The sequence below is a fragment of the Lithobates pipiens genome, unplaced genomic scaffold, assembly GCF_037356315.1.
Source record: "Lithobates pipiens isolate NorthernLeopardFrog02 unplaced genomic scaffold, aLitPip1_a1.2 Scaffold_19, whole genome shotgun sequence".
NCBI lineage: Eukaryota > Metazoa > Chordata > Amphibia > Anura > Ranidae > Lithobates > Lithobates pipiens.
Genome location: NW_027507764.1, coordinates 223,401,390 through 223,427,872, shown reverse-complemented (window position 1 = coordinate 223,427,872; position 26,483 = coordinate 223,401,390). Strand labels below are relative to the sequence as shown.

Sequence of the window (26,483 nt, the reverse complement as noted above, 5' to 3'; positions counted from 1 at the left end):
GCAAGTGGTTAAACGGGCTTCTTCTCCAGGGCTAGGGGTGTCAGCCTCTAGGCAGTCACGATGGCCTCCGCCGTCAGGTTCAAGAGGTAAACCTCAAGGTCAAGCCCAGGGACAAAAGAAGTCCTGGGGGGTTACAAACTAGAGTTCCGAGAGCTACCATCGCCCTGTATTCTGAGGTCAAGTGTCCCCGAAGATTCTGAGAAAAAGAAGTCTCTGTTTCTGGCATTAGACCGGTTGGTGTCTCAAGGGGTGATCGTGGAAATTCCCACAGAGGAGCAAGGGTTGGGGTTTTATTCAAACCTCTTCACGGTGCCCAAACCAAATGGAGATGTCAGACCTAGCCTAGATCTCAAGGATCCGAATCGATTCCTGAACATACGCTCCTTTTAGCATGGAGTTGATCGGGTCCTATAAGGAGGTGAACTTCTGGCATCAATCAACATCAAGGATGCACCTGCATGTGCCTATTTTGCCCACTCACCAGAGATATCTGCGATTCGAAGTGGAACCATTTTCAGTTCGTAGCTTTGCCCTTCGGTCCAGCTACTGCACCCAAGGTGTTTACAAAAGTTCTGGCCCCACCTTTGTTTCGCTAGGACCGGTACTGGCCACGACATTGGTGTCACAGACCCTTACTGAGTGTGCAAAACTATTGCACTGTGAATTGGAGAAGCAACAGTCTCCTCCAGTCTGCATGGAAATAGCAGACCAGTTGGTGCACGGCCTTAAGTATGTCTGTGATGCGGCCCTGGATACACTTCCCTTGCTCTTCAGAGCATCAGTATGAGCAGTGGTGCTGCGGCACCTGATCTGGCTGAAATGCTGGCCTGCGGACCAGGCATCTAAAAAAGCCTTGACGGATTTGCCCTTCCTTGGTGAACGGCTATTTGGAGCCTCGCTGGATGACCTTATTAAGAATGTCACAGGTAGAAAGAGCACATTGCTCCCACAGTTCAGGAAGGGTAAGGAGCCACGCCGTAGGCAAGGGCCCTCCTTTTCCGCTCGAAAGAGGCTTTTTCGTCCACACAGGACCAGGTAAACGCTCCCAGTCCGACAGGGCGACTGTTGAGGGACAGAAACGTCCCTGGCCTCACAAGCCGGCAAGCAAAAGTGCTACCGCATGAGGGTGTGCCCCCGCCCGAAGCACGGGTGGGGGGTCCCCTTTGGGAGTTTGCAGCTCAGTGGGCCTTTTCTCTGTCCGACCAATGGGTCTGCAAACTGATTTCATTGGGCTACAAGATAGAGTTCCTCTCTTAGCCACCAAACAGATTCTTTCCCTCCAGCGTACCCTTAATCCCCGGTCACCGGGAGGCCCTGTTTGGGGCAGTAACGGACCTGCTCAGCCGTGGGGTAATAGTGCCTGTTCCAAAAAGTGAAAGGTTTCAGGCATTCTATGTCTCTGGATATCCAGGACACGTACTTGCACATACCCATATGCCTCAGGCATCAGAGGTTTCTGCGATCTTGCAGTAGGGGAATACCACTAACAGTTTGTGGCTCTCTCCCCTTTGGCCTGGCTTCAGCACCCTGAGTCTTTGCCAAGGTATTGGCTTCAATTTTGAGTTTTTTGCAAAAATGTGGGATCACAATCGTGGGTTACGTAGACTATCTCCTCCTGAGAGCAGCTTAATTAAGGGAGGATGTGGCAATCACCATGGGTGTTGAACCTCAAAAAGTCAGTACTAGTGCAGACTCAGCGCCTGGAGTACCTAGGCTTACTGCTGGACTCCGTGGAAGCGAGAGTGTTTCTCTCTTCAGACAAACTGCAGACTCTCAGAGCCACGATGAAGCTGTTGTGAAACCGCAGGTGGTCCTCGCTGCGTTTCCTCATGTGAGTTCTGGGCCTCATGGTAGCCTCCTTTGAGGCAGTACCGTACGCCCAATTTCACACCAGAGTCTTTCAGAAGGAGATATTGTCCAAATGGGACAAATCTCCCTTATCCCTGGATCGGCAGATTTGGGGGAGCCAGTTAGTCAGGGACTCTCTTCTCTGGTGGCTGAGATCTCCGGCCCTTCGGTCCGGGAAATCGTTCCTTCCTCTTCATTGGATGGTGATCACAACGGATGCCAGCCTGACCGGCTGGGGTGGAGTACTGGGAGTACAATCGACCCAGGGCCACTGGTCGAGGGAGGAATCCCAGTTACCGATCAATGTGCTTGAGCCTCGAGCGATCAGGCGATGCCTCTCTACATGGTCGATGAGACTACGAGGGCGTCCAATCAGAATGCAGTCAGACAACACTATAGCGATGGCATATTTCAACCATCAAGGTGGAACAAGAAGCTCGGCTGCAGCACGGGAGTTCACCCACATCCTTCAGTGGGCAGTGCGACATACCGGCCCTGTCGGCCATATACATCCCAGGAGTAGAAAACTGTCAGGTGGACTATCTAAGTCGCCAGATGCTGGACCCAGGAGAATGGTCACTGCATCATGAGGTGTTCAGGCTTCTTTGCCTGCGGTGGGGCACACCAGATGTGGATATTCTGGCCTCTCGGCTCAATCGAAAGGTGTGGAGGTTTGTGTCCAGGACAAGAAATCCTTGGCCGTACGCGTCAGACATGTTGGTGGCTCCATGGGAGCAGTACCGGCTAATTTCCGCCTTCCTTTCCGCTCAAACTGTTAAAACGTCTGCTCCACAGAGTGGTGGCCGAGGGGATTCCAGTAATACTGATTGCCCCAGATTGGCCCCTGCGTCATTGGTACGCTGACTTTGTGCGCCTTGTGGTGAATGCTCCTTGGCGGTTGCTGATGCGAGAATACCTCCTATCGCACGGTCCGATACTCCATCCTGCTTTATCGTCACTGGTTTTAACAGCATGGCTGTTGAAAGCCAGGTGCTAAGGAACCGAGGTCTGTCGGACTCTGTGATTTCCACTATGCTGAGGGCACAAAAATCTTCTCGGAAGATATACCATCGTACGTGGAAGGCTTATCTCCACGTGTGAGGAGATGGGGTGGCATCAATGCACCTATTCTGTGTCCAGGGTCTTGCTGTTATGTGGAGTGGACCAGACGTTGGCCTTGAGCACCATCAAGGGACAGATACCAGCCTTGGCTGTTTTTTCCAATGACCCCTGGCGTCTCACTCATTGGTGAGCACCTTTGTGCAAGGGAATCGGCATTTAGTCCCTCTGGTGCGACCGCCCCTACCTCTGTGGGATCTGAACCTGGTGCTATCGGCGCTTCAGAAACCGCCGTTTTGAGAACATCAGGGAAATTCCCTTGTTGACTCTTTCTCAGAAAGTGGTCTTTCTAGTAGCTATTACATCTGCCAGGAGGGTTTCTGAGCTGGCGGCCTTGTCTTGCAAGTCGCCCTATCTGGTTATCCACAGGGATAAGGTAGTGTTGTGTCCGCAACCTTCTTTTCTGCCAAAGGTGGTTTCAGCCTTCCATCTCAATAAAGACATTGTGCTACCATCTCTGTGTCCTAAGCCGACACATCCTAAGAAGGTGGCCCTCCATTCCCTGGACGTGGTCCGGGCTCTAAGGGTATATCTGTCTGCAATGGCTCCCTTCCGGAAGTCAGATTCTCTGTTTCGTTTTGGTAGCTGGTTTGAAAAAAGGACTAATTTCCATTCTATTCCAGGTGGATCAGACAGATCGTGGTCCAGGCTTACGCCTTGAAGGTGCAGGTGCCCCCCTTTCCTGTCATAATCCATTCCACCAGGGCAATTGGGACCTCTTGGGCTTTCCGACATCAAGCGTCAGTCTCCCATGTGGGTAAGGCGGCGTCCGTTCACACTTTCACAAAAAGTTCTACAAAGTTGATTTAAGCGCATATTCTGATGCCTGCTTTGGCCGCAAAATTTTGCAGGCGGCCAGGTAATTGTTGCAATTTACACTCTCTTCTTGTTGGAGAAAGTTACGTTTTGATTGTCAATACATTCTGAGGCATATATTGGCCGCAAGTTCTTATGTGGTTGGTTCAGGTGGTGGCTCCTCCCTTGCGGAGCCCCTCTGGTTGTGGGTGAAGTTATGTTTGCTGTTCCCACCCCTCATTATGACACTGCTTGGGGACATCCCTATGATCAAGATTAATGGAGCTGTGTCCGTCAATGAACGAGAGAGAAAATAGGATTTTTCTACTCGCCGTAAAATCGTTTTCTCTGAAGTTCATTGATGGACACAGCACCCACCCCTTCTATTTTTTTACGTTATACTGCTTGTTGACGTACTGAGCTGCAGGAAGCCGGCTGAGGGGTTATTGCCAGAAGGACCACCCCCTGGGCAGAACTGTACAGTTCTGTTGTTTTTCACATGTATTACATGTTCTGCCTGTCCTCTCCTGAAGGTGGCGTAATAACCCTATGGTCAAGATTAATGGAGCTGTGTCTGTCAATGAACTTCAGAGAAAATGATTTTTTTTACGGTGAGTACAAAAATCCTATTCTCCACTTGGTGTGTCAAGAGAAACTACAGCCTCTCGATCATTGTTTCAGTACTGGGATTCTTTAAAGAGGAGGTTGATAAATTCCTTGCTCTCAGCACCCTAAGGCAGTGATTCTCAACTAGGGTTCCTCCAAAGGTTGCTAGGGGTTTCTTCAGCATTGGGCAATTTCTGCCTCTCAGATAAGTTCCCACTGACACCATTGATCTTTTTAGCTATCTATAAGGAGGTTATTCTTCCCAATGACCACAAGTGTAAGGACCATTCTTTCCACTGACCATCACACTAGTGTATCATGAGTTGTAGATTTCTAAAATTTAGCAGGGGTTCCCCCGAGACCAGAGAACTATTTCAAGGGTTCCTCTGTGTTGAAAAGGTTGAGAAAGGCTGCCCGAAGGGCTGATTTACACTTGCTTTGGCTTCAATAAGGCTTCGGACAGGCTTTGTTAAAGCTCCCTGAATGCTAGTCAAAACTCCTGTCACTAAATAAAATGGTTGCTTACAGTCTGTTTTTTTACACATGCTTTTGCGTTGCTTCGCTTCAAAATGAATACCCCATGTAGCTTCAACGGTGTTTTAAAGCGTCTTCAAAGCCTCCATGGTCTATTAGCAAAGCTCGCATTGAGCCCCACTGAAGCCCCACCAACACCTCATCAAAACACCAAGCAGAGGCAGGTGTAAACAGGACTGTAAGTTAACCATTTTATTTACTGACAGGAGCTTTGCCTGGTGTTCAGAGAGCTTTAACAAAGAGTGTCTGAAGCCACGTTTTGAAGAAAGTGTAAACTAGCCCTAAAGGTACTAACTGCAGGCCTTTTTATTTATTTATTTATTTATTTATTTATTTATTTTTGGAAGATTGGCTTTGGATCCCCTAATTTCCATATTTTTGAAGGCAAGTGTCAAGGCCAGTCTAGGTCCAGCTTTTTCCTAAACAGGATATCTGTTGTCTTTCAAGCTCTTACCAGGAAAGCCTTTCAAACTCTTACCTACTAACCACATTTATTTTTCTCAAGACAGTATTTTAGCTACTGCTAAATCGAGTTTTCCATCAGAGAGCCTTGCCTTTCTATATTGATGGACCGGGTAGTCCTAAATACACACCCAAGCTTTTATTTCACTTGTATTTTTACAGTTCCCAGGATATTTATCCTGTGAAACTTCTGCATAAATTCCTCCATTAACAGGAAGAATCCCACCTACCGTATATACTCGAGTATAGGCCGACCCGAATATAAGCCGAGGCCCCCAATTTACCCCCAAAAAAACTGGCAAACTTATTGACTCGTGTATAAGCCGAGGGTGAGACATGCCTGTCCATCCCTGTGTGTGTGTCCGTCCATCCCTGTGTGTCCGTCCATCCCTGTGTGTCCGTCCATCCCTGTGTGTCCGTCCATCCCTGTGTGTCCGTCCATCCATCCCTGTGTGTGTGTGTGTGTCCATCCATCCATCCATCCCTGTGTGTGTGTGTCTCCATCCATCCATCCATCCATCCCTGTGTGTGTGTGTCTCCATCCATCCATCCATCCATCCCTGTGTGTGTGTGTCTCCATCCATCCATCCATCCATCCCTGTGTGTGTCTCCATCCATGTGTGTGTGTGTGTGTGTGTGTGTGTGTGTGTGTGTCCAGCCTACCTTTGTCCCGAGCCTCCGTCCCGTGCCTTGCCTCCTTGCCTCCGTCCCGTGCCGTGCCTTGCCTCCTTGCATCCGTCCCGTGTCGTGCCTTGCCTTGCCCCCGTCCCGTCCCGTGCCGTGCCTTGCCTTGCCTCCGTCCCGTGCCCTCTTCGTCGGCGGCCATTGTAAAGTTCAAAAGCTGCGCCGCCGCCTTCGCCTGTGATAGGCGGAACACTGAATTTCCCAGCAGCCTGTGTTCCGCCTATCACAGACGTCGTATCATCCTCGTCCGTAGTACGAGGATGATACGATGTCCGTGATAGGCGGAACACAGGCTGCTGGGAAATTCAGTGTTCCGCCTATCACAGGCGAAGGCGGAGCCGGAGGCGCGGCTTTTGAATAGAATGGCCGCTGTCTGTCTGCTCGACATGCTGATCGAGCGGGCAGACAGCGATGACTCGAGTATAAGCCGAGGGGGGCACTTTCAGCCTCAAAAAAGAGGCTGAAAATCTCGGCTTATACTCGAGTATATACGGTACTCTAAATGTGAGAAGATGTTTGCTGCAGTTCCCTGATGGGTTCAGCAGCTTTAGGAAGACAGGTGCTCTTTTTGTGATCCTTTGGAGGAGTAAAAAAAAAAGAAAAAAGGAATGCATCAAGGAATTCTATTTGAAGATGGCTATCAGAGGCGCATATCTGCCAATAAATTTTTATTGCCTCTAGGTCTCTAGGCTTTTTCAACTAAAGCGCTAGCCACATATTGAACAGAGAAAGCTGGTGCTACACCAGAGCAGATATACAGAGTGGCAACATGGCCAAGCCTTTTAACTTTTATCCGGTATTATAGACCTGATTTATTGCCTGCTGGCCATCAGTTATTTAGCAGGAGGTGCTACAAGCCGTTGTCTTTTAAGGTGAATTCCCACAATTCGCTGCAGCCCCCATTTAAAACAATGGGAGGCTGCCAGCTCCTGCAGCTAATCGCAGCCACTCGCATGTAAACTCTCATGCAATGAACAAATGCAAATGATTAGAACTGGATGCAGGCAGTCTGCATAATCCACTAATCATGACAGCAGGTGATACCCGCTTTACAATGTTTGTTTAAATGTATTTTCTTGCAAGCTTAAAGCTAGATGTACTTTGTGAAATTGAGGTAGTTTAAAATGAGCCCCCACTTTTTAAAGATCTGTGTCGTAGTGTTTTCTAAGTTGTGTGTTTTTTGGGTGCAGCCACATTCCTTGCTGTGCCTGTCCTGAAAGACTCCTGAAAATATTGTTACTGGTTAGTTTAACTTAATTCTTTTATCTTTGCTGTCCATCTATTTTTTTTTTTTTCTCCTTTTATTTTTTTTGTCTTTTTATCCCTTAACTTTTAAAATTGGTCTTGTTACGACAACTGTCAAAAGTGCCACAAGTACATTTTAAGAGGGAACTGTGAAAGATTTGTAAAGAGTCTCTAATAGCAATGATCTCCAGCAGTCATGCAACACATCTCCAGGCTATGGCTGTCTCTTGGCAGTATGTCCCCATTTTCTAAAAAACTTCTGTAATATGTCTGCAGTGTTTTACAGATTTTTGGTTTCTTTAAGACCATTAACCCATTGCCTGTTTGGTCATATTTTCTCTACTTTTAGATTACCGTATATACTCGAGTATAGGCCGACCCGAATATAAGCCGAGGCCCCCAATTTACCCCCAAAAAACTGGAAAACTTATTGACTCGTGTATAAGCCGAGGGTGAGACATGGCTGTCCATCCCTGTGTGTCCGTCCATCCCTGTGTGTGTGTCCGTCCATCCATCCCTGTGTGTGTGTCCATCCATCCATCCATCCCTGTGTGTGTGTCCGTCCATCCATCCCTGTGTGTGTATCCATCCATCCATCCATCCATCCCTGTGTGTGTGTGTGTGTGTGTGTGTGTATCCATCCATCCATCCCTGTGTGTGTGTGTGTGTGTGTGTATCCATCCATCCATCCATCCATCCCTGTGTGTGTGTGTGTGTCCATCCATCCATCCATCCCTGTGTGTGTGTGTGTCCGTGCAGCCTTGTGTGTGTGTCCAGCCTACCTGTGTCCCGAGCCTCCGTCCCGAGCCGCCGTCGTCCCGAGCCTCCTCCGTCCCGTGCCTCCTCCGTCCCGTGCCTCCTCCGTCCCGTGCCTCCTCCGTCCCGTGCCTCCTCCGTCCCGTGCCTCCTCTGTCCCGTGTCGTGCCGATGGATCGCCGCTCCAGGATCGCCGCTCTTCTCGGCGGCCATTCTACAATTCAAAAGCCGCGCCTCCGCCTCCGCCTGTGATAGGCGGAACACTCAATTTCCCAGCAGCCTGTGTTCCGCCTATCACGGACATCCTCTCATCCTCGTCCGTAGCATGAGAATGAGCGGATGTCCGTGATAGGCGGAACACTGACTGCTGGGAAATTCAGTGTTCCGCCTATCACAGGCGGAGGCGGAGAAGGAGGCGCGGCTTTTGAATTTTAATGTCCGCCGTCTGTCTGCTCAATACGCTGATCGAGCAGTCAGACAGCGGTGACTCGAGTATAAGCCGAGGGGGCACTTTCAGCCTCAAAAAAGAGGCTGAAAATCTCGGCTTATACTCGAGTATATACGGTAAACATTTTTAACTGTATGTACATACATTAAAGGAGTTGTAAAGACAGAAGGTTTTTTTTAATCTTAATGTATTGAGATTGAAAACCTTCTGTGTGTAGCAGCCTCCCCAACACCCCCTAATTACTTATCTGAGCACCATCTCTCTTCAGCAATGTCCATGAATGTCTAAGCCGTCCGGGACACTCCTCCTAATTGGCTGAGACACGGCAGCCGTGCCATTTGCTGTCGATTAAAGTCAGTCAGCCAATTAGGGGAGAATGGAGGTGGGGCCAGGTTGGGGCTCCATGTCTGAATGGATGCAAGATGACTGACTCTGCTCAAGTGCCCCCATAGAAAACTCCTGGCTGAGGGGGCACTCGATAGGAAGGGGAGGGGCCAGGAGCACCAAAGAGGGACCAGAGAAGTATAACTTGTTTAAAAAAACTGTGAGCCTGGTTCCCAGCCAAAAAAAGCTAGGGTGCAATTGGACTATCTTGGTAAAATGCACTAAATGTAAGCTAAAGTATGAAAAAAATCCTTTAAAAAGATATACAAAAGTTTGTTACACAATACAGGCTCCCAATTTCTTTATCTTAAACAAATTTCTGGATGATGGTACAACTTTTAATGGTTTTCATTTACTTATGATTGTTTGTAGAGTCCATTTCAAATCTTTCAAGTATAACGTGTGTGTCATTTAAAAAAGAAAAAACTAGACTATATCATCATTTGCGGGGTTGTGTGACATTTTCATTCCCCTAGTTTGTTTTGTAATCTAGATCCCAGTGACCCTTAAGTTTGATGTGGTTTTTACCTTATTCAGTTGGGAAATATATACTAATGGAACCTATATTTGTCTTTGGCCCTTTTTCTCTTTTGTTCATTGACGGACACCGCACATTAATCTTGACATTAGGGTTATATGGCCACCTTTAGGAGAGGACTAGGCAGAACACACAAAAAACAAGCACAGTACCGGTCCTACTGGCTATAACCCCTCATTCTGCTTCCAGCAGCTCAGTTTTTTTTCTGCCTAGTCTATGAGAAGGACCTGGCTCCTTGTGGGGACCCAGTGGTCTTTGAAATTTTTTCTTTTTTGCTGTTTTTGCTTCCTGTGATCTACAATCAACAGCCGGGCTTGGTGACAGGCTGGATAATAAAGCTCCTGGTAGTCTCCCCAGCCTGACCATTGAGCGCGTGCAGACCTTAGCTCCATGCTGGGTCGGCCGCGACAGGCCCCATTCTGGTCCAGGGGTGGCCGGTGAGTCACAGTGTTGCCGTGGCCGACAGCCACCCCGTATTACTCGGGTGATGGGTCTGTCTGTGGAGTGCATGTAGCAGTCCCTGCAGGAAGGGTAAGTATGGTTCCACCTGTTTAGGCAGGTTGGAGCAGCTGGGCACTCCCTGGAAGGTAGGTTAGGGGGTGTCTCTCTCTCTCTCTCTCTCCCTGCCTCTTCCCTCCTCCCCATTTTAAAGGGGTGCGGTGTGGCTGGGTGTAGGGGGTGCAGTGCACCTACCTGGCCGGGGGTCCTTCGGGGGGTCTCTGGGTCCTGGCAGGGGGGGGGGGGGTGCTGTGCGTTCGCTTGTCCGCTCGTTTTTCCCCTTTGTTTTAACTTTGGTTTTTCCGCTCGTTTATCCTTTTGTTTTAACGTTGTTTGGTCCACTCGATTATCCATTCGTTTCTCACTTTCCTTTGCCGCCATGTGGGGCGAACGTTCGGCGCGGGAACCGTGGCCATTTTCCTTCGTTTTGCCGCGTGCAGAGGAGAGTGTTTGCCGCGGGAAGCTTGGTCATTTTCCTGTAGCCGCGGCCATGTTCTTGTGGTGTTTAAGCCAGGAACAGCGTGAAACTGACACAGAACACCCCATGTTTTGGAAGGCAGAAAGGAGAACGGACAGCAGCACAGCACAACGCCTGGGTCAGGGTGGTGAGTCCTGTGGGGGGCCCCTCAGTCTGTGGCAGCTAAGAGGGTAGGCATTTTTTGTCTCTTGCCTTAGGTCTCGGGTGACAGGCAAGAGTGGGTCAGACATGGTGTAGGCTGCTGGTGCTTCTTCCCCATACACCCTTATGGTAGTAACTGGTTCCACTGCACCTGCGGTACCCATGGATGCTTTGTTGGCGGTCCTGGAATAATTTGTTGCCAGGGTGGAAACGGCGTGTGGGCGCAAGGTGGGTAAACCCCCCCCCCCCCCCCCCCGTCTGACAGAGAAAGCTCTAATTCAGACTCGGGCCCCGCTGAGGCCCCTGTTCTAACATTTAATAGGTCAAGGACCATGACCCGCTTGATGATGAGGAGGAAGCTTCCATGTCCGTTTTTAGTGCAGGAAAGCGCTAGAGGGATAGAGGATACGGCTGGAGCATCTGCAGATGTGTTGGTCCCTTTTGAGTCCCCCAAGCCGATCCGCACCGCTAAGGTTTTTTCCCTACCTAATTAATTTAGTTTGATACGTTTATTGTCAAGGAGTGGGAACGACCTCAGACACCCCTATGATAGCAACCGATTCCCCTGCTCCTGCGGAGCCCATGGACGCCCTGTAGGCAATCCTGGAATCATTTGTTGCCAGGGTGTAAGCGAGGTGAATTGTGGTGCATTACTCCTGTGAGGAGGGATTCCTGAAAAAGAAAAAATTGCTGGCGGAGTTGCCATTTCAAGGTGGGAGGCTGTTTGGTGCCTCGCTGGATGACATTATTAAAAATGGTACTGGGGGAAAGAGTACTTTGCTCTCACAATCCAGAAAAGGTAAGGAGCTACACCGTAGGCAAGGGCTCCTCTCATTTACCTATGATTTTTTTTTTTATCCGCCTATGTTGGCGAGTAAGCGTCCCCAGTCAGACAAGGGGCCCGCTGAGGGACAAAAGCGTCCCTGGTATCGCAAGCTGAACAAGCCTGCGAGCAAATCAGCTTGATTTGCATGAAGCATGAAGGTTCGCCCCCGCCCGGCTCTCGGGTCGGTGGCCACCTTCGGGAGTTTGCAGACCGGTGGACTTCTCCTTTCCGACCAGTGGGTCTGCGAGCTGGTTTTGTCAGGCTACAAGATAGTTTCTTTCTTGTCCGCCAGACAGGTTTTTTCCCTTAAACCACCTTCTCCTTCCGGCTCATCGGGGGGCCCTGTTTGGGGCAGTACAGGACTTACTGCTGCATGGGGTGATAGTACCTCTACCGATGTCAGAAAGGTTTCAGGGATTCTACTCCAATCGGGTTGTAATCTCAAAGTAGGAAAGGGTCCGTCCGGTCCTGAATTGCAAGGCCCTCAATTGTTTTGTGAAGGTTTGAAGGTTCAGGATGGAATCCGTTATGTAATCGCTGCACACCAGAGGTTCCTGCGATTTGCGGTCGGGGACAAGCACTACCAATTGGTAGCTCTTCCCTTTGGCCTAGCGTCGGCACCAAGGGTCTTAACCAGGTGCTGGCTCTGATTCTGGCATTGCTGAGGCAATAAGGGATCACGATCGTGGGTTAACAGGACGATCTCCTCCTGAGGGCGGCTTCTGCCTCAGGACTAAGGGAGGATGTGGCAATCCCCATGCAGACTCTTCAGGAGTTTGACTGGGTGTTGAATCTCAAGAAGCCGTGTTGCTGCCGACCCAGAGCCTGGTGTGCTTGGGGTTGATTCTGAACCCCCCAAAGGCGAGAGTCTTTCTTCCTTCAAGCAAGCTGAAGCTCTCCAATCCGCGGTGCTGTTACTAATGTCTCGCAGGTCATCGATGAGTTTCTACATGCAAGGTCTGGGCCTCATGGTGCCACTTTTGAGGCGGTACCGTATGCTCAATTCCACACTCGGGTCTGGGGGGAATTTTTGGCATCCAGTCGCCTAGGTTTGCTGGGAGCAGGAAGAATTCTGCCTGTCGATCAATGTGCTGGAGCTGCAGGCGGTGCCTCTCCACATGGTCGCAGAGGCTGCAGGGTCATCCGGTCAGGATCCAGACGGAAAACTCCATGGCGGTGGTGTATGTCAATCATCATGGAGGGACAAGGAGCTCAGCGGCGGCGCTGGAGGTCTCCCACATACTACAGTGGACAGAGCGGTGCATGGTTGCTCTGTCAGCTGGGTTTATTCCAGAGGTAGGAAACTGGCAGGTGGACTACTTATTCATCAGTTGCTGGACCAGGGGGAATGGTCACTGCATCTGGAAGTGTTTCAGCTCATTTACCTAAGGTGAGGCATACCTGATGGGGATCTCCTGGCATCTCGGCTCAACCATAAGATGCAGAGGTTTATGGCCAGGTCAAGGGATCCCTGGGCGGACGCATCAGACGTGTTGGTGGCCCCATGGGGGCATTATCAGCTAATTTATGCCTTTCCCCCTGTCAGGCTCCTCCCTCGTCTGCTACGCAGAGTGGAGGCCGAGGGAATTCTGGTGATTCTGATGGCCCCAGACTAGCCTCAACGTCCTTGGTACACTGACATGATGCTGATGTTCCTTGACGACTGCCGGAGGACCGTCTGTCTCAAGGTCCGATACTCCACCCTGCTTTACCATCGCTGGCTTTAACGGCATGGCTGTTGAAAGTCAGGTGCTGAGGGACTGAGGGCTGTCAGCTTCGGTGATTACCACTATGCTAAGGGCGCAAAAGTCTTCTTCCCGGAAGATTTATCATCATACCTGGAGGGCCTACATCTCCCGGTGTGAGGAGAGGGAGTAGCATCCATGTTCTTATTTGGTTTCCAAGATCCTGCTGTTTTCTGCATCAAGGAATCGATCAGAAGCTTGCATTAAGTACCATTAAGGGACAGTTATCAGCGCTGGCTGTCTTTTTTCAGCGACCATTGGCGATTCACTCATTGGTGCGTTTGAAAACATTAGGTAGATCCCTTTTATGGAAGCTCTCTCAAAGTAGTCTTTCTAGTGGCTATTACATCTGCAGGGCGGGTTTCTGAGTTGGCGGCCTTGTCAAGCAAGTCTCCATCTACATGAGGATAAGCCGGTGCTTCTTCCGCAGCTGTCTACTCTTCCAAAGGCTGTTTCAACCTTCCATTCAAACGAGGACATGATGCTTCTGTCCTTATGTCCTTGGCCGTTGCATCCCGAGGAGGTTGCTTTACATTCTTTGAATGGGGTCCGAGCCCTGTGGGTGTATCTGTCTGCTACGGCTCCTTTTCGGAGACCGGACTTTCTGTGTGTCTTGGTGGCTGGTCCGAGGAAGGGCCTGGCGGTCTCTTTGGCCACCATTTCCTGGTGGATCAGACAGATTGTGGTTCATACTTTTTCCAAGAGGGGGCGGGCCCCTCTCTTTCTTGTAATGGTGCTTTCTACCAGGGCAGTTGGGACTTCATGGGCTTTCTGGCATCAAACGACTGCTGTTCTTGGTGTAAGGCGGCCACCTGGTCGTCCATACACGCTTTCAACAAATTTTACAAGGTCGATGTGGACGCATCTTCGGATGCGTGCTTCGGCTGCAAGGTTTTGCAGGCGGCTGTCTGAGGTTGCGACTCCTCTGATGGAGAGTTCTTTTGGTGGTAGGTGGAGTTTATTTTCTCTGTGTTCCCACCCCTCCTTTTGACACTGCTTGGGGACGTCCCTAAGGTCAAGATTAAAGTGATATGTATGTCAATGGACGAAAGAGAAAATAGGACTTTTTGTACTCACCCTAAAATCCTTTTCTCTGAAGTTTATTGATGGACACAGCACCCACCCCTCCTATTTATGTTTGCACTGCTTTTTGACAAACTGAGCTGCTGGAAGCAGAGTGAGTGGTTATAACTAGTAGGACTGCCCCCTGGGCGGTACTGTGCTTGTTTTTTTAAGTGTTCTGCCTTGTTCTCTCCTAAAGGTGGCGATATAACCCTAAGGTCAAGATTAAAGTGCTGTGTCCATCAATGAACATCAGAGAAAAAGATTTTACCGTGAGTACGACAAATCCTATTGGTCTGTTGATTGACACCCACTTCAACCCTGGAGTGTTCTGGTGCATTTGATAGATTTTTACAACTGTATTATCCTATTGAATTCACTTGGCTCGATAACTTTATAAACATGACACTTCATTTCAGCTGAGTTCAATGAGATTTGAAAATTGCAGGTGTGTGGTTAAATTAAATTTAGTCCAATTAAATTCAAATTAAATATTTGTGTTAAAGCTTTGTGAATTGACCCTGTTATGTACTTTTGTGTTCTATCAGGCTGGGTTCATGCTGGAGAACAGAGCGGCTCACAGCAGTGTCTCCATTCATCGTTTCAGGTCTGATTTCAGCCTGAATTTTTGGCAGGATTTGGACCTGAAATGGACCAGAAGACGCACAGGACTCCTGTGCAATTCGCACCAGAGCTTCTGCGGAGATGTGTGAACCGGCTCCATAGAGAGCCGATCACAATCTCCTGCTATGCCAATTGGATGTGGTGAAACCGCATCCAATTCGCAATAGTGTGAACCCAGTCTCTGTATTTAGTATATTTTGCTACTAATTTAACTTTAACTGTATCAGCATTCTATGTTATGACAGGAAGAAGAGGCCACGTCGTGATTCTGATACTGAGATGGTAGACGTTGAAGCTGATAAAACTGTGACAGCGGCTGCCACACCTAGAAGGAGGGTCATCAGTTTAACCAGTGTATTGTCCTTGCAGAAGGAAATAGAGGACCGTGCTCAAAAAAGTATGAAAATATAATAAGTATTTCAGTTTTTAGTTTTTTTTTTAAACCGTTTCTTTTTTTTCTTAGGGGAAACAATGCATATCGATTTTATTTTAAAGGAATGGAAGGCTTTCATTGATGATTTGAATATTTTGAATTAAATAATGAGCAATATACAGTATGTGCCTTTACAGTATCTAGTGTGTATACACTGGAGATCAGATTCCATATATCATATCTATGTTTCAGTGCATTTAAAACTGTCCTACATGGATCGAAATTTGGCCAGTATGTATGAGCAGGCTGGTTATTGTGTTGGGTTTTACCTGAACGACCATGGCTCCCTGCCATCAGAACAAACTAGCACAGCGGAAGTGATTCACCTATCCACATGAAGTGTGTGGATGGGGGGAGTCGGGTCTTTTTTTTTTTTTTCTGTTCAACACACTGGTTGAACGAAAAAAATGATTAATGTATGGGTAGCTTTACTGTGGGTCACTGTAAGTAAAGATAGGTACTGGCCCAGTATTGTACACAGAGTTACAATTACCTGTAAACCCTGAATGCCAGCACAGAAAAAGGGAGGTTTGGTATCTGGGACCAGTAAGGCCTGCTGCAGAGCATACAGTGAGGGAAAAGTATTTGATCCCCTGCTGATTTTGTACATTTGACCACTGACAAAGAAATGATCAGTCCTCTAATTTTAATGGTAGGTTTATTTTAAAAGTGAGAGGCAGAATAACACAGAGTCCAGAAAAACGCATTTCAAAAAAGTTATAAATTTGATTTGTATTTTAATGAGTGAAAAAGTATTTGACCCCTGCGTTAAACATGACCTAGTTCTTGGTGGCAAAACCCTTGTTGCCAATCAGAAGTCAGACGTTTCTTGTAGTTGACCACCAGATTTGCACACCTGTCGGGAGGGATTTTGTCCCACTCCTTTGTGCTGATCCTCTCCAAGTCATTAAGGTTTTGAGGCTGACATTTGGTAACTCGAGCAGAAGTTCTCACCCAAGATTTGACGATACATGGCCCTATCCATTGTCCCTTTGATGCAGTGAAGTTGCATGGCCACTTAGCAGAAAAACATCCCCAGAAGCATAATGTTTCCACCTCCGTGTTTGACAGTAGGGATGGTGGTCTTGGGGTCATAGGCATAGTTCCTCCTCCTCCAAACACGGCAAATTGATGCCAAAGAGCTCGATTTTGGTCTCGTCTGACCACAACACTTTGAGCCAGTTCTCCTCTGAATCATTCAGATGTTCATTAGAAAACTTCAGATGGGCCTGTACATGTGCTTTCTTGAGCAGGATTTCAGTCCTTCACGGCGTAGTGTGTTACCAATTGTTTTCTTGGTGACTATGGTCCCAGTTACCTTGAGATCATTGAAAAAGGTTCTCCCATAATTCTCACCATTCTCAGGATCGTTGAAACTCTTACATGGAGTTCCAGACCGAAGGAGATTGACGGTTATTTTGTGTTTCTTCCATTTGCAAATAATCGACCAAGTTGCTTGGCGATGGTCTTGTAGCCCATTCCAGCCTTGTGTAGGTCTACAATTTTGTCCCTGACATCCTTAGACAGCTCTTTGGTCTTGGGCCATGGTGAAGAGATTGGAATCTGATTGATTGCTTCTGTGGACAGGTGTCTTTTATACAAGTAACAAGCTGGGATTAGGAGCGCTCCCTTTAAGAGAGTGCTCCTAATCTCAACTCGTCACCTGGAGAGAATACACCTGGGAGCCAGAAATCTTGCTGATTTATAGGGGATCAAATACTTATTTCACTCTTTAAAATGCAAACCAATAAATAACTTTTTTGAAATGCGTTTTTCTGGATATTTTTGTTCTTCTTCTGTCTTTCACTGTTAAAATAAACCTACCATTAAAATGATAGACTTATCATTTCTTTGTCTGTGGGCAAACGTGCGAAATCAGCAGGGGAACAAATACTTTTTTCCCTCACTTTATATATAAACTGTGAACATGCAGACATGTTCATGCGGAGGAAGGAACTGAGTAAGTAAAGGAATCTGTGTGCTGATGCTTTTTTTTATTGCCCAATCTATAAGGTGGGGGTTTGTTTGGACCAAGCAGTGTTGCTGCTTCAGTGGTGGAAGACCTAACTTACAAGAGCAAAGGCTTGTTTATATGTGCGGTAGCCCCCTAACCCCCCCCCCCCCCTTGTTAAACTGCAAACCTAGTTGAACAAGGTTGTCCACATAACCCTAACCCCCTCCGGATAGGGTTGCGCTACTACCACCCTGCAACCATTTGCAAAGCATGTGGTTGTGGCACGGTGCTGTGGCATATGCAGGGTTAAAACAGAGTGAGCAGGTGATATGCTGCTTCCTCACCACCTGTCAACTACCTCTGAAAAGCAAGCCACTGCAATCGGAGTGCTGCTAGTGGAAACTTACTCTAACTGCACAAAAATGCCAATCTCTTGGTAAGTAGAACCCTTTCTGATTGCATATTTCAACCGTGTCTTTAGCAGTTACCTGGGTTCATTTTTGACTTTCTGTAGGTGGATATTTTGTAAGATATTTTATTCTTGATGTTCTAACATGAAAGAATGTATTGTTTTATGATTTATTTTAACACTTTTTTTCCCTACCAATCAAACTATGTGTCTAAATATAGGCTGTAAACTGCTTTGCTATAATTGCAGAATCTAATAAAACCATCTGGGTAGGTGTGGAACTCTTACTTGTCAATGGCATATACAAAGTTTTATTTTATCCACTAATTGTTTGGCTTGTCCTCTTTGAAAGCCTTCCACAGCAATTTGCTTTTCTTATGATTGTTATGAAGTGTCTTAATAATGTAATTGAATTGTTCTACACCAGCCTGTACTTACCTTATTTTCTTTACGTTTGATCTTGTTACAGATCTGCAGGAAATGCTGCGTAATCACTCTTTTGTTGGCTGTGTTAGTCCACAATGGGCATTGGCTCAATATCAAACAAAGCTCTATCTGCTTAATACTACAAAACTGAGGTACAAACAACCATTACTAGAACATTAGCTGGCACAACTTCTCATATGGTGACTTTACACCAGTGGACATAATTTTGGACATTTTTGAAAAATTTGGGATTTGTCTAATTTGGAGTATTGATGAAACAGACAGTAAAATGCTTATCTTCCCTGCTACTACTGCTAATCCTGCTGCTGCGGACTACATGTGTGAAAGACTAGGCACTTGGTCACATGATCTCTGCTAAAGACCACTCAGTATGCTCCTCTTCAAAAGAGGTCATATGAATATACGAAAAGACAAGATGAAGAGATCAAAATAGCGATACCACATCCCAAATATACTCAACCAGAACAGGGGGGAAAAAAGGAGGCTGGAAGGTAACCAACCTCAGGGGCTTTAAACGGTATTGAATTGATTTGGTCAGGGCATTACAGTATAAAAAATCATTTTATTTTTACAAAGTAAAAATCATAAAACACGAAAACTTTAATACATAACATTGGATATATGCATTATTCAAACATGGATATATAAGAAGCTACCACTCTCAAAACATGTTTCACTTGTTAGAGCTTCCTTAGGAGATTGGTGGTGCAGCTTGTTGTATATGCTGGAATAACAAAATAAGGTAAGAAACATCCATTTAGATGCATAGACAAAAGATATGTTACAATATATCAAACATGAGACAATCAATGTAGTTGATACAGGGGCATAGAAAGCACATGACCAGGAATAGCAAAAATGAATCTCACTACATAAACCTAGATTCCAATGGTAATGATAAAGCTGATAAAAACACCAGAAATTTGTATAGAAGTTGAGATTGAAAAAACGAGGATAGTTCAGCCGCCGCAGAATGATGCATCTACTCATGCCTATAGAGAGGGACAATGGGTAATATATAATCAAAAAAGGAGGAAAAGATCAATCCTCAAAAATTTAATATGTTGGGAGTTCTTCTCTAAAGGAAGGGGAGAAGCCTCTCAATAATCAAGAAAAGGAGTACCTAGGTGGTGATATGGTCAATGGTAGAATCAATAATAAATAGCTGGATTTGCTCGTAGATAGTTGCTTAATCGCAATACAGCAAAGAAAGTGTCAGGGTCTCTATTTCAACCAGGTCCACAACAGCCCAGGGCACCTGGCAAAAAATAAATAAAATGGAGGGAATCCACAAAAAGCAGAAAAAAACTTGAAGGGTCATATTAACCTACTTTGGATTCCTTGAACAGGAACCAGAGTGCACATATTAAGCAGCTTGTAGAATTTCATCTTACACCTCTGAGATTAATAATCACATAAGGCAGAGCGATTGGGAGTAAAAAAGTCCTCTCGCATTCAACTGCAACTGTCAAATACAGGGAAAAAGAGAGCCGGCTGTAATTTATGGCCCTCTCCGGCTCGGTGGCGTCTGACCTCACCGCCGAGCCACGGGCGCAACTGAAAGGCTCCATCGTGGCGTGTAACTCCCTAAGATGTAATCGGCGCATGCGCCGATGATGCTCAATGCGTCATCAGAGCACAGTGGGCATCTTGGGAAATCCGCATGCCCACAACTAAACACAGGAGAGGGCATGGACCAAACTTCTATACAAATTTCTGGTGTTTTTATCAGCTTTATCGTTACCATTGGAATCTAGGTTTATGTGGTGAGATTAGTTTTTGCTATTCCTGGTCATGTGCCTTCTATGCCCCTGTATCAACTACATTGATTGTCTCATGTTTGATACAGTGCCTTGTGAAAGTATTCGGCCCCCTTGAACTTTTCAACCTTTTGCCACATTTCAGGCTTCAAACATAAAGATATAAAATTTTCATTTTTTGTGAAGAATCACCAACAAGTGGGACACAATTGTGAAGTGGAACGAAATCTTTTGGATTTTTGAAACTTTTTTAACTAAAAAAAAAAAATGAAAAGTGAGGCGTGCAAAATTATTCGGCCCCCTTGCGTTAATACTTTGCAGAGCCACCTTTTGCTACAATTACAGCTGCAAGTCGCTTGGGGTATGTCTCTATCAGTTTTGCACGTCGAGAGACTGAAATTCTTGCCCATTCTTCCTTGCAAAACAGCTCGAGCTCAGTGAGGTTGGATGGAGAGCGTTTGTGAACAGCAGTTTTCAGCTCTTTCCACAGATTCTCGATTGGATTCAGGTCTGGACTTTGACTTGGCCATTCTAACACCTGGATACGTTTATTTGTGAACCATTCCTTTGTATATTTTGCTGTATGTTTGGGATCATTGTCTTGTTGGAAGATAAATCTCCGTCCTAGTTTCAGGTCTTTTGCAGACTCCAACAGGTTTTCATCCAGAATGGTCCTGTATTTGGCTGCATCCATCTTCCCCTCAATTTTAACCATCTTCCCTGTCCCTGCTGAAGAAAAGCAGGCCCAAACCATGATGCTGCCACCACCATGTTTGACAGTGGGGATGGTGTGTTGAGGGTGATGAGCTGTGTTGCTTTTACGCCAAACATATCGTTATGCATTGTGGGCAAAAAGTTCGATTTTGGTTTCATCTGACCAGAGCACCTTCTTCCACATGTTTGGTGTGTCTCCCAGGTGGCTTGTGGCAAACTTTAGATGAGACTTTTTATAGATATCTTTGAGAAATGGCTTTCTTCTTGCCACTCTTTCATAAAGGCCAGATTTGTGCAGTGTACGACTGATTGTTGTCCTATGGACAGACTCTCCCACCTCAGCTGTAGTTCTCTGCAGTTCATCCAGAGTGATCATGGCTGCATCTCTGATCAGTCTTCTCCTTGTCTGAACTGAAAGTTTAGAGGGACGGCCAGGTCTTGGTAGATTTGCAGTAGTCTGATACTCCGTCCATTTCAAAATTATCGCTTGCACAGTGCTCCTTGGGATGTTTAAAGCTTGGGAAATCTTTTTGTATCCAAATCCGGCTTTAAACTTCTCCACAACAGTATTACAGACCTGCCTGGTGTGTTCCTTGGTCTTCATGATGCGCTCTGCGCTTTCAACAGAACCCTGAGACTATCACAGAGCAGGTGCATTTATACAGAGACTTGATTACACACAGGTGGATTCTATTTATCACCATCAGTCATTTAGGACAACATTGAATCATTCAGTATATAGAGAAATACTAATGCGCTCCACCTATCAGTTAACTAAATGACTAAATAAACTAAATTCCATACACAGGAAGCAGCCAGCAAAAAAGCCTGGTCTCTCTTTTTTTCCATAGCCGCCCTGTAGATCCCTCTGCTGTCTTTCTCCACAGCTGCCGCACTGTCATCCTTGCAGCAGGAGAGAGGACAAGGAGGGGTGGCAAGATCTGGATGGAGGGCAGGGGCTGCAAGCGGGTAATCGGTTGCTAGGATGATGGGCAGTCCTAGCAACCATTCACCGGCTTCTTAACCAGAAAAGTTGAGTAGCTCCCACCCCTCATCCAGACATGACATGTGTAAGGTAGGATTGTGAGTGAGGTTGTAAAATATAGCTGTGAAAGGTAAAGGGTTGAGTACACACTGATATGGAAGGTGGGGGGGGGGGGGGGGTGGATTTGGGGCACTGAGGACACTGCTATGAAATGGACACTGCCAAGAAGGTAGAGGAGGTTAAGGGGGGCGGGGAGAGAGTGACGATACTGATGTGAAGGGACAACTGTGACATAAAGGGAATATAGGAACTATCATGTGAAGTGGGGACTGAGGACACTGATGTGAAGTGAGGGGGGGGGGGTGTAATGTACAGTGGTAGATCGATGACACTAACATAATAGGCGTACTGTGATATAAATGTTGGGGGTGCTGTGAGTTAAAGGATATGAGTCATTGCTTAAACATGCGATTCAGATACCGGCTGGAAGAAAATTTTACTGACTGGACCTCCATACCCCTGCTCTATTGCTTTTTATTTATGTATCCAAAGAAGGCTGTAAATTTTGCTTTTACTGTAACTCTTGACTAGGTCTACTTCAAAACTTTCAAATGTAACTCCATAACAGCACCCCTGAAAAAAATTGACTAATCTACCTGCAAATATGCCAACACACAAGTGCAGGTGGGAATTTAAATTGCCCAAACCTTCCTTTCATTTTTACGGGATGAAGAATGAAGTAAAGTATATGAAGTGGATATTCAGAATTTTACTACATATCTTTAAATTCAGTTCCCTTTTTTTTTCGCCTTGCTGTCTTTAGGTAGTTAGGAGGTAGATAGTGATCATGGGTACAGGAGATCAAGGAGACTGAATTAAGGATAGTGTGCGACATGTCTACCAGTATTCAAGTAGGTGTTCACCCTGATGAATGGAGTTGCTTGAAGGTACAGCAAGTCCCCTTCTATTTGGACAGGATGCGTACTTCCTTTATGTCTAAAGTGTTTAGAGAAGTGGGGATGTAGATTAGCCAATGGAAAAATACACTTTTTCTTTATCGTACATCACGGGACACAGAGCCATAGTAATAACTGTATGGGTTATATAGGCACCTTTTAGGTGATGGACATTGGCACACCCTAGACAGGAAGTTTAGCTCCTATATAACCCCTACCCTTACTGGGAGTACCTCAGTTTTTTTCGCCAGTGTCCTAGGTGTTGGTCATGAGTAAAGATCTGCTGTGTTGAGCTCCTCTGGAATATGCCTTTGCTGGAACAAGCCATGCAACCGGATCCATTCAAAGTGTCTTTTCAGGCCGAATTGAATGGTAACCGATCCTCGTGTAGAAAGAAACAAGGTTTTGCCTGTAACGCTTCTCCTTATAGAGAAGTGGACCCCGGGATCCAGTGCTTAGTTTTTTCAGCCATATTTCCTGGCGGGGTGCTTTACGGGTACACGAGTGTGGATTAGAGCTGCCACTGACGAGTGCGTCAGTATCTCTCATTATCTTCCGCTCTACTCCGTGCTGCCGTCCCCCTCTCCTCTCCCCCTCCGTGCCGCCGTCCCCCTCTCCTCTCCCCCTCCGTGCCGCCGTCCCTCTCTCTTCTCACCCTCCGTGCCGCTGTCTCTAGGGTTGCAACAGATCGTCACCGATCCGCGATCCGAACGGGTCACCCCGCTCGGATCGACACATGCCACGATCCGGGGAGCGCTCCGCGGTCTCGGCCTTAGGAAAAGCCGCTGCTTCGGCCTAGCTCTGAAGCGGCGGCCATCTTTCTACACCCAGGCTGTTTATACTGTGGTCACTCCAACGGAGCGATCACTTTTAAACAAACCGGCGTCATGTCATCTCCCCCGTCTCTCCCCTCTCTGTACTAATCTGCACCGTGGAGGGGAGAGATCGGATGGAAGCAGCCATACCTTCATACCCTGAAGTACCCTGCCAGCCCATACTCTGCCGTACCCTGCCAGCCCATACTCTGCCGTACCCTGCCAGCCCATACTCTGCCGTACCCTGCCAGCCCATACTCTGCCGTACCCTGCCTGCCCATACTCTGCCGTACCCTGCTCAATCTGTCTCCAGTCCCTTTCCCTTTCTCAAATGGGAGATGTCAGAGGTCGGTTAAGACCCTTAATATCTCACCATATCCCCCCCCCCCCCCCCCCCAACAGGGCTGATAAAAAAAATTGCAATAGATAGAATTTTTTTTTTTTTTTTTTTTTTTTTTATAATAATAAAAAAACAAAACACACTGACACTGTCCCCACACACCCTACCCCTTATGTACTTCTTTTTTGTAAGGTTATCCAAAGGATTAATTAGCTAATCAAAAAAAAAACCCACTGGATATATTTAAAAAAAAAAAAAATATTCGGATAGTCGTTGACTAATCGAAAAAATTATCGATAGATTAGTCGACAGACAAATTAATCGTTAGTTGCAGCTCTAGTGTGGATCCCCCCATAAAAAGGGGCCCCAGTTCCTGAAGGTTTTTTAAACAGAGCCCACCGTGAGTGGTGAAGATTGGGTCTGTCTGGTTTACCACAGAACCCTGCAGCTGGATAAGGTAAGTGGAGATTCCTAAGGAATTTTTCTAATTCTTGTGGGTTTTCTCCTTTACGTAAAATGTTGTCGTGCCTAAAGACTCCACCGGGGGCTGTCAAACACATACCTGATTCCATGCTTGTCAGTCTTGCTCTGTGTCATTTCAAGCAGCACCCTTCCTCCAGCCCAGGTAAGATGTTGGAAAGGGGAGCTTTTTCTTGTGGAATTCCCCACCTGGACAGGTATTTCTTCTCTCCAGGAGGCGAGTGAGCAGGGGTCAGTCGGCGGTATGCTGCGCCGCTCCCGCTGTCACCTCCATAGTACTGTGGTTTTCTCCAGCAGCTCTCCTCCACCCCAGCCCTCCCCTGCATGCCGGTCCAGTTGGATTGGAGCCCTGCTCAAGCGGAAAGCAGTCCTTATTTTGAAAAGCGGGGAGGGGGGCGTGGTGGGAATTCAGAGGAGAGGGCAGGACTTAGTGCGGCGTTGACGTTCCTCAGGCGTTCACAAACTTGGGGTTGTGTAAAGTGCACCTTTTGCAGGTGCATTCAGCTAAAGGAGGGACACAGAGCAGACAGGGGCATGTGAGTGTTGGTGTAGGGTCCTTCTATTCGCCTTTGCATGAAGTTGTTTAGAAAGATGGTGGTATCATTCGAAGCAGTTCCCCATGTTCAGTCTCATTTGAGATTGCTGCAAAACGGTATCCTGTATACCTGGAGCAAGAGGGTCCAAGCGCTAGATTTTCCAATGCGTCTGTCGCCAAAGCTGCATCAGAGCCTCAGTTGGTGGACAATGTCCAAGAATCTGCAGAAGGGAAAACCCTTTGTACCAGTTACCTGAAAGGTGGTAACAGCTGCCAGCCTTGCAGGTTGAGGAGCAGTCCTGGAAGAGGCGACTGTCCAAGGGAAATGGTCCAGAACTGAAAGGACCTTGTCCATCAACATTCTAGAGATTTGGGCAGTGCACCTAGCCCTAAGGGCCTGGACATGCAGGTTGCAGAATTGTCCTGCCAGGATTCAATCAGACTATGCCACAGCATTAGCTATTATATCAATCACCAAGGGGGCACCAAAAGTCATGCAGCCCATGGAGAGGTAAACCATATCCTAACCTGGGTAGAAAAGCATGTGCCGTGCATATCGGCATCTTCATCCCAGGGGTTGAAAATTGGTAGGAGGACTACTTGAGTCACCAGCAGTTGTTTCCAGAGGAATGGTCCCTTCACCCCGGCATCTTCCTGGCTATATGCCAAAGATGGGGGACCCTGGACGTAGATCTGTTTGCATCCAGGTTCAACAACAAAATTGACAACTTTGTGTCAAGAACAAGGGATCCACTCGTATACGGAACAGATGCATCGGTGACCCCATTGAATCAGTTTTTTCACTGTTTTATGCATTCCCTCCTATTCTGCTGTTACCACGACTTATTCGCAGGATCAAGCAGGAAAGGAAGTTGGTGGTTCTTGTGGCCCAGAACATTTTGGTATGCAGAGATTGTAAAGATGGCGGTGGGGGCCCCATGGACCCTACCACCGCATCCAGACCTCCTATCGCAGGGACCGGTGTTCCATCCTGCCTTACAAACGATGAATTTAACGGTTTGGCTATTGAAACCCACATTCTGAATTGTGGGTTTTCAGGCTCAGTGATATCTACCTTGATTAATATAAGGAAGCCAGCTTCCAGAGTCATTTATTATAGAGTCTGGAAGGCATTTGTTTCCTGGTGTGAATCCAGGGGTTGGCATCCTAGAAAGTATGTTATAGGTAGAAGCCTTGCTTTTCTGTAAATAGGATTAGAAATAAACCTTGTCTTGTGTACCCTCAAAGATCAGGTCTAGGCCTTATCAGTATTGTTCCAACGACCACTTGCTTTGCATTTCCTGGTCCATAATTTTATACAGGGGGTGACATGGCTTATTCCGTCAGTCAGATCACCCTTAAAACCTTGGGACTTGGATTTGGTTTTGTTGGTTTTACAAAAACAGCTTTTTTGAGCCGATACGACATACTCCCTTGATCCTTTTCACAAGGAAGTTAGTTTCTGGTTGCCATATCTTCTGCATGAAGGGTATCAGAGTTGGCTGCTCTTTCTTGTAAAGAGCCATATTTAATTATTCATAAGGATAAGGTGGTAATGCATCCTCATCCTAGCTTTCTGCCAAAGGTTTTTTCCATAACCCTGTTCTAAGGAAGATGAGTCACTACATTCTTTGGTAGCGCTCAAACTTGTACTCATAAGAGTGAGAACAAGAAATCAAGTGACAAAATATAAACAATGCACGTGAAACAAATAGTGATAACGATCATATGATGGTAATGAATAAAAGGCAATCAATGCACAAAAGTGAAATAATGTAAAATGTAAAAGGTATAAACAGTAATAGTGCTAGTGAAACACAACGGGATGTAAAACATGGTCCATATCATGAGTGTATGAGAAG

At 46.8% G+C, this 26,483-nt stretch overlaps 1 protein-coding gene across 3 annotated transcripts in view; it reads left to right on the top strand.

The window, feature by feature from the left end:
• MLH1 (mutL homolog 1) overlaps positions 1–26,483 on the top strand; it is a 172,050-nt gene that overhangs the window by 98,775 nt on the left and 46,792 nt on the right. For 2 of the 3 annotated variants that reach the window (XM_077491745.1, XM_077491747.1), the window contains 2 exons: positions 15,021–15,190; positions 18,059–18,167. In XM_077491745.1, the coding sequence (XP_077347871.1) occupies positions 15,021–15,190; positions 18,059–18,167 (279 nt within the window). The remainder of the gene's footprint in view (positions 1–15,020; positions 15,191–18,058; positions 18,168–26,483) is intronic. The other variant, XM_077491746.1, reaches the window with a different exon arrangement.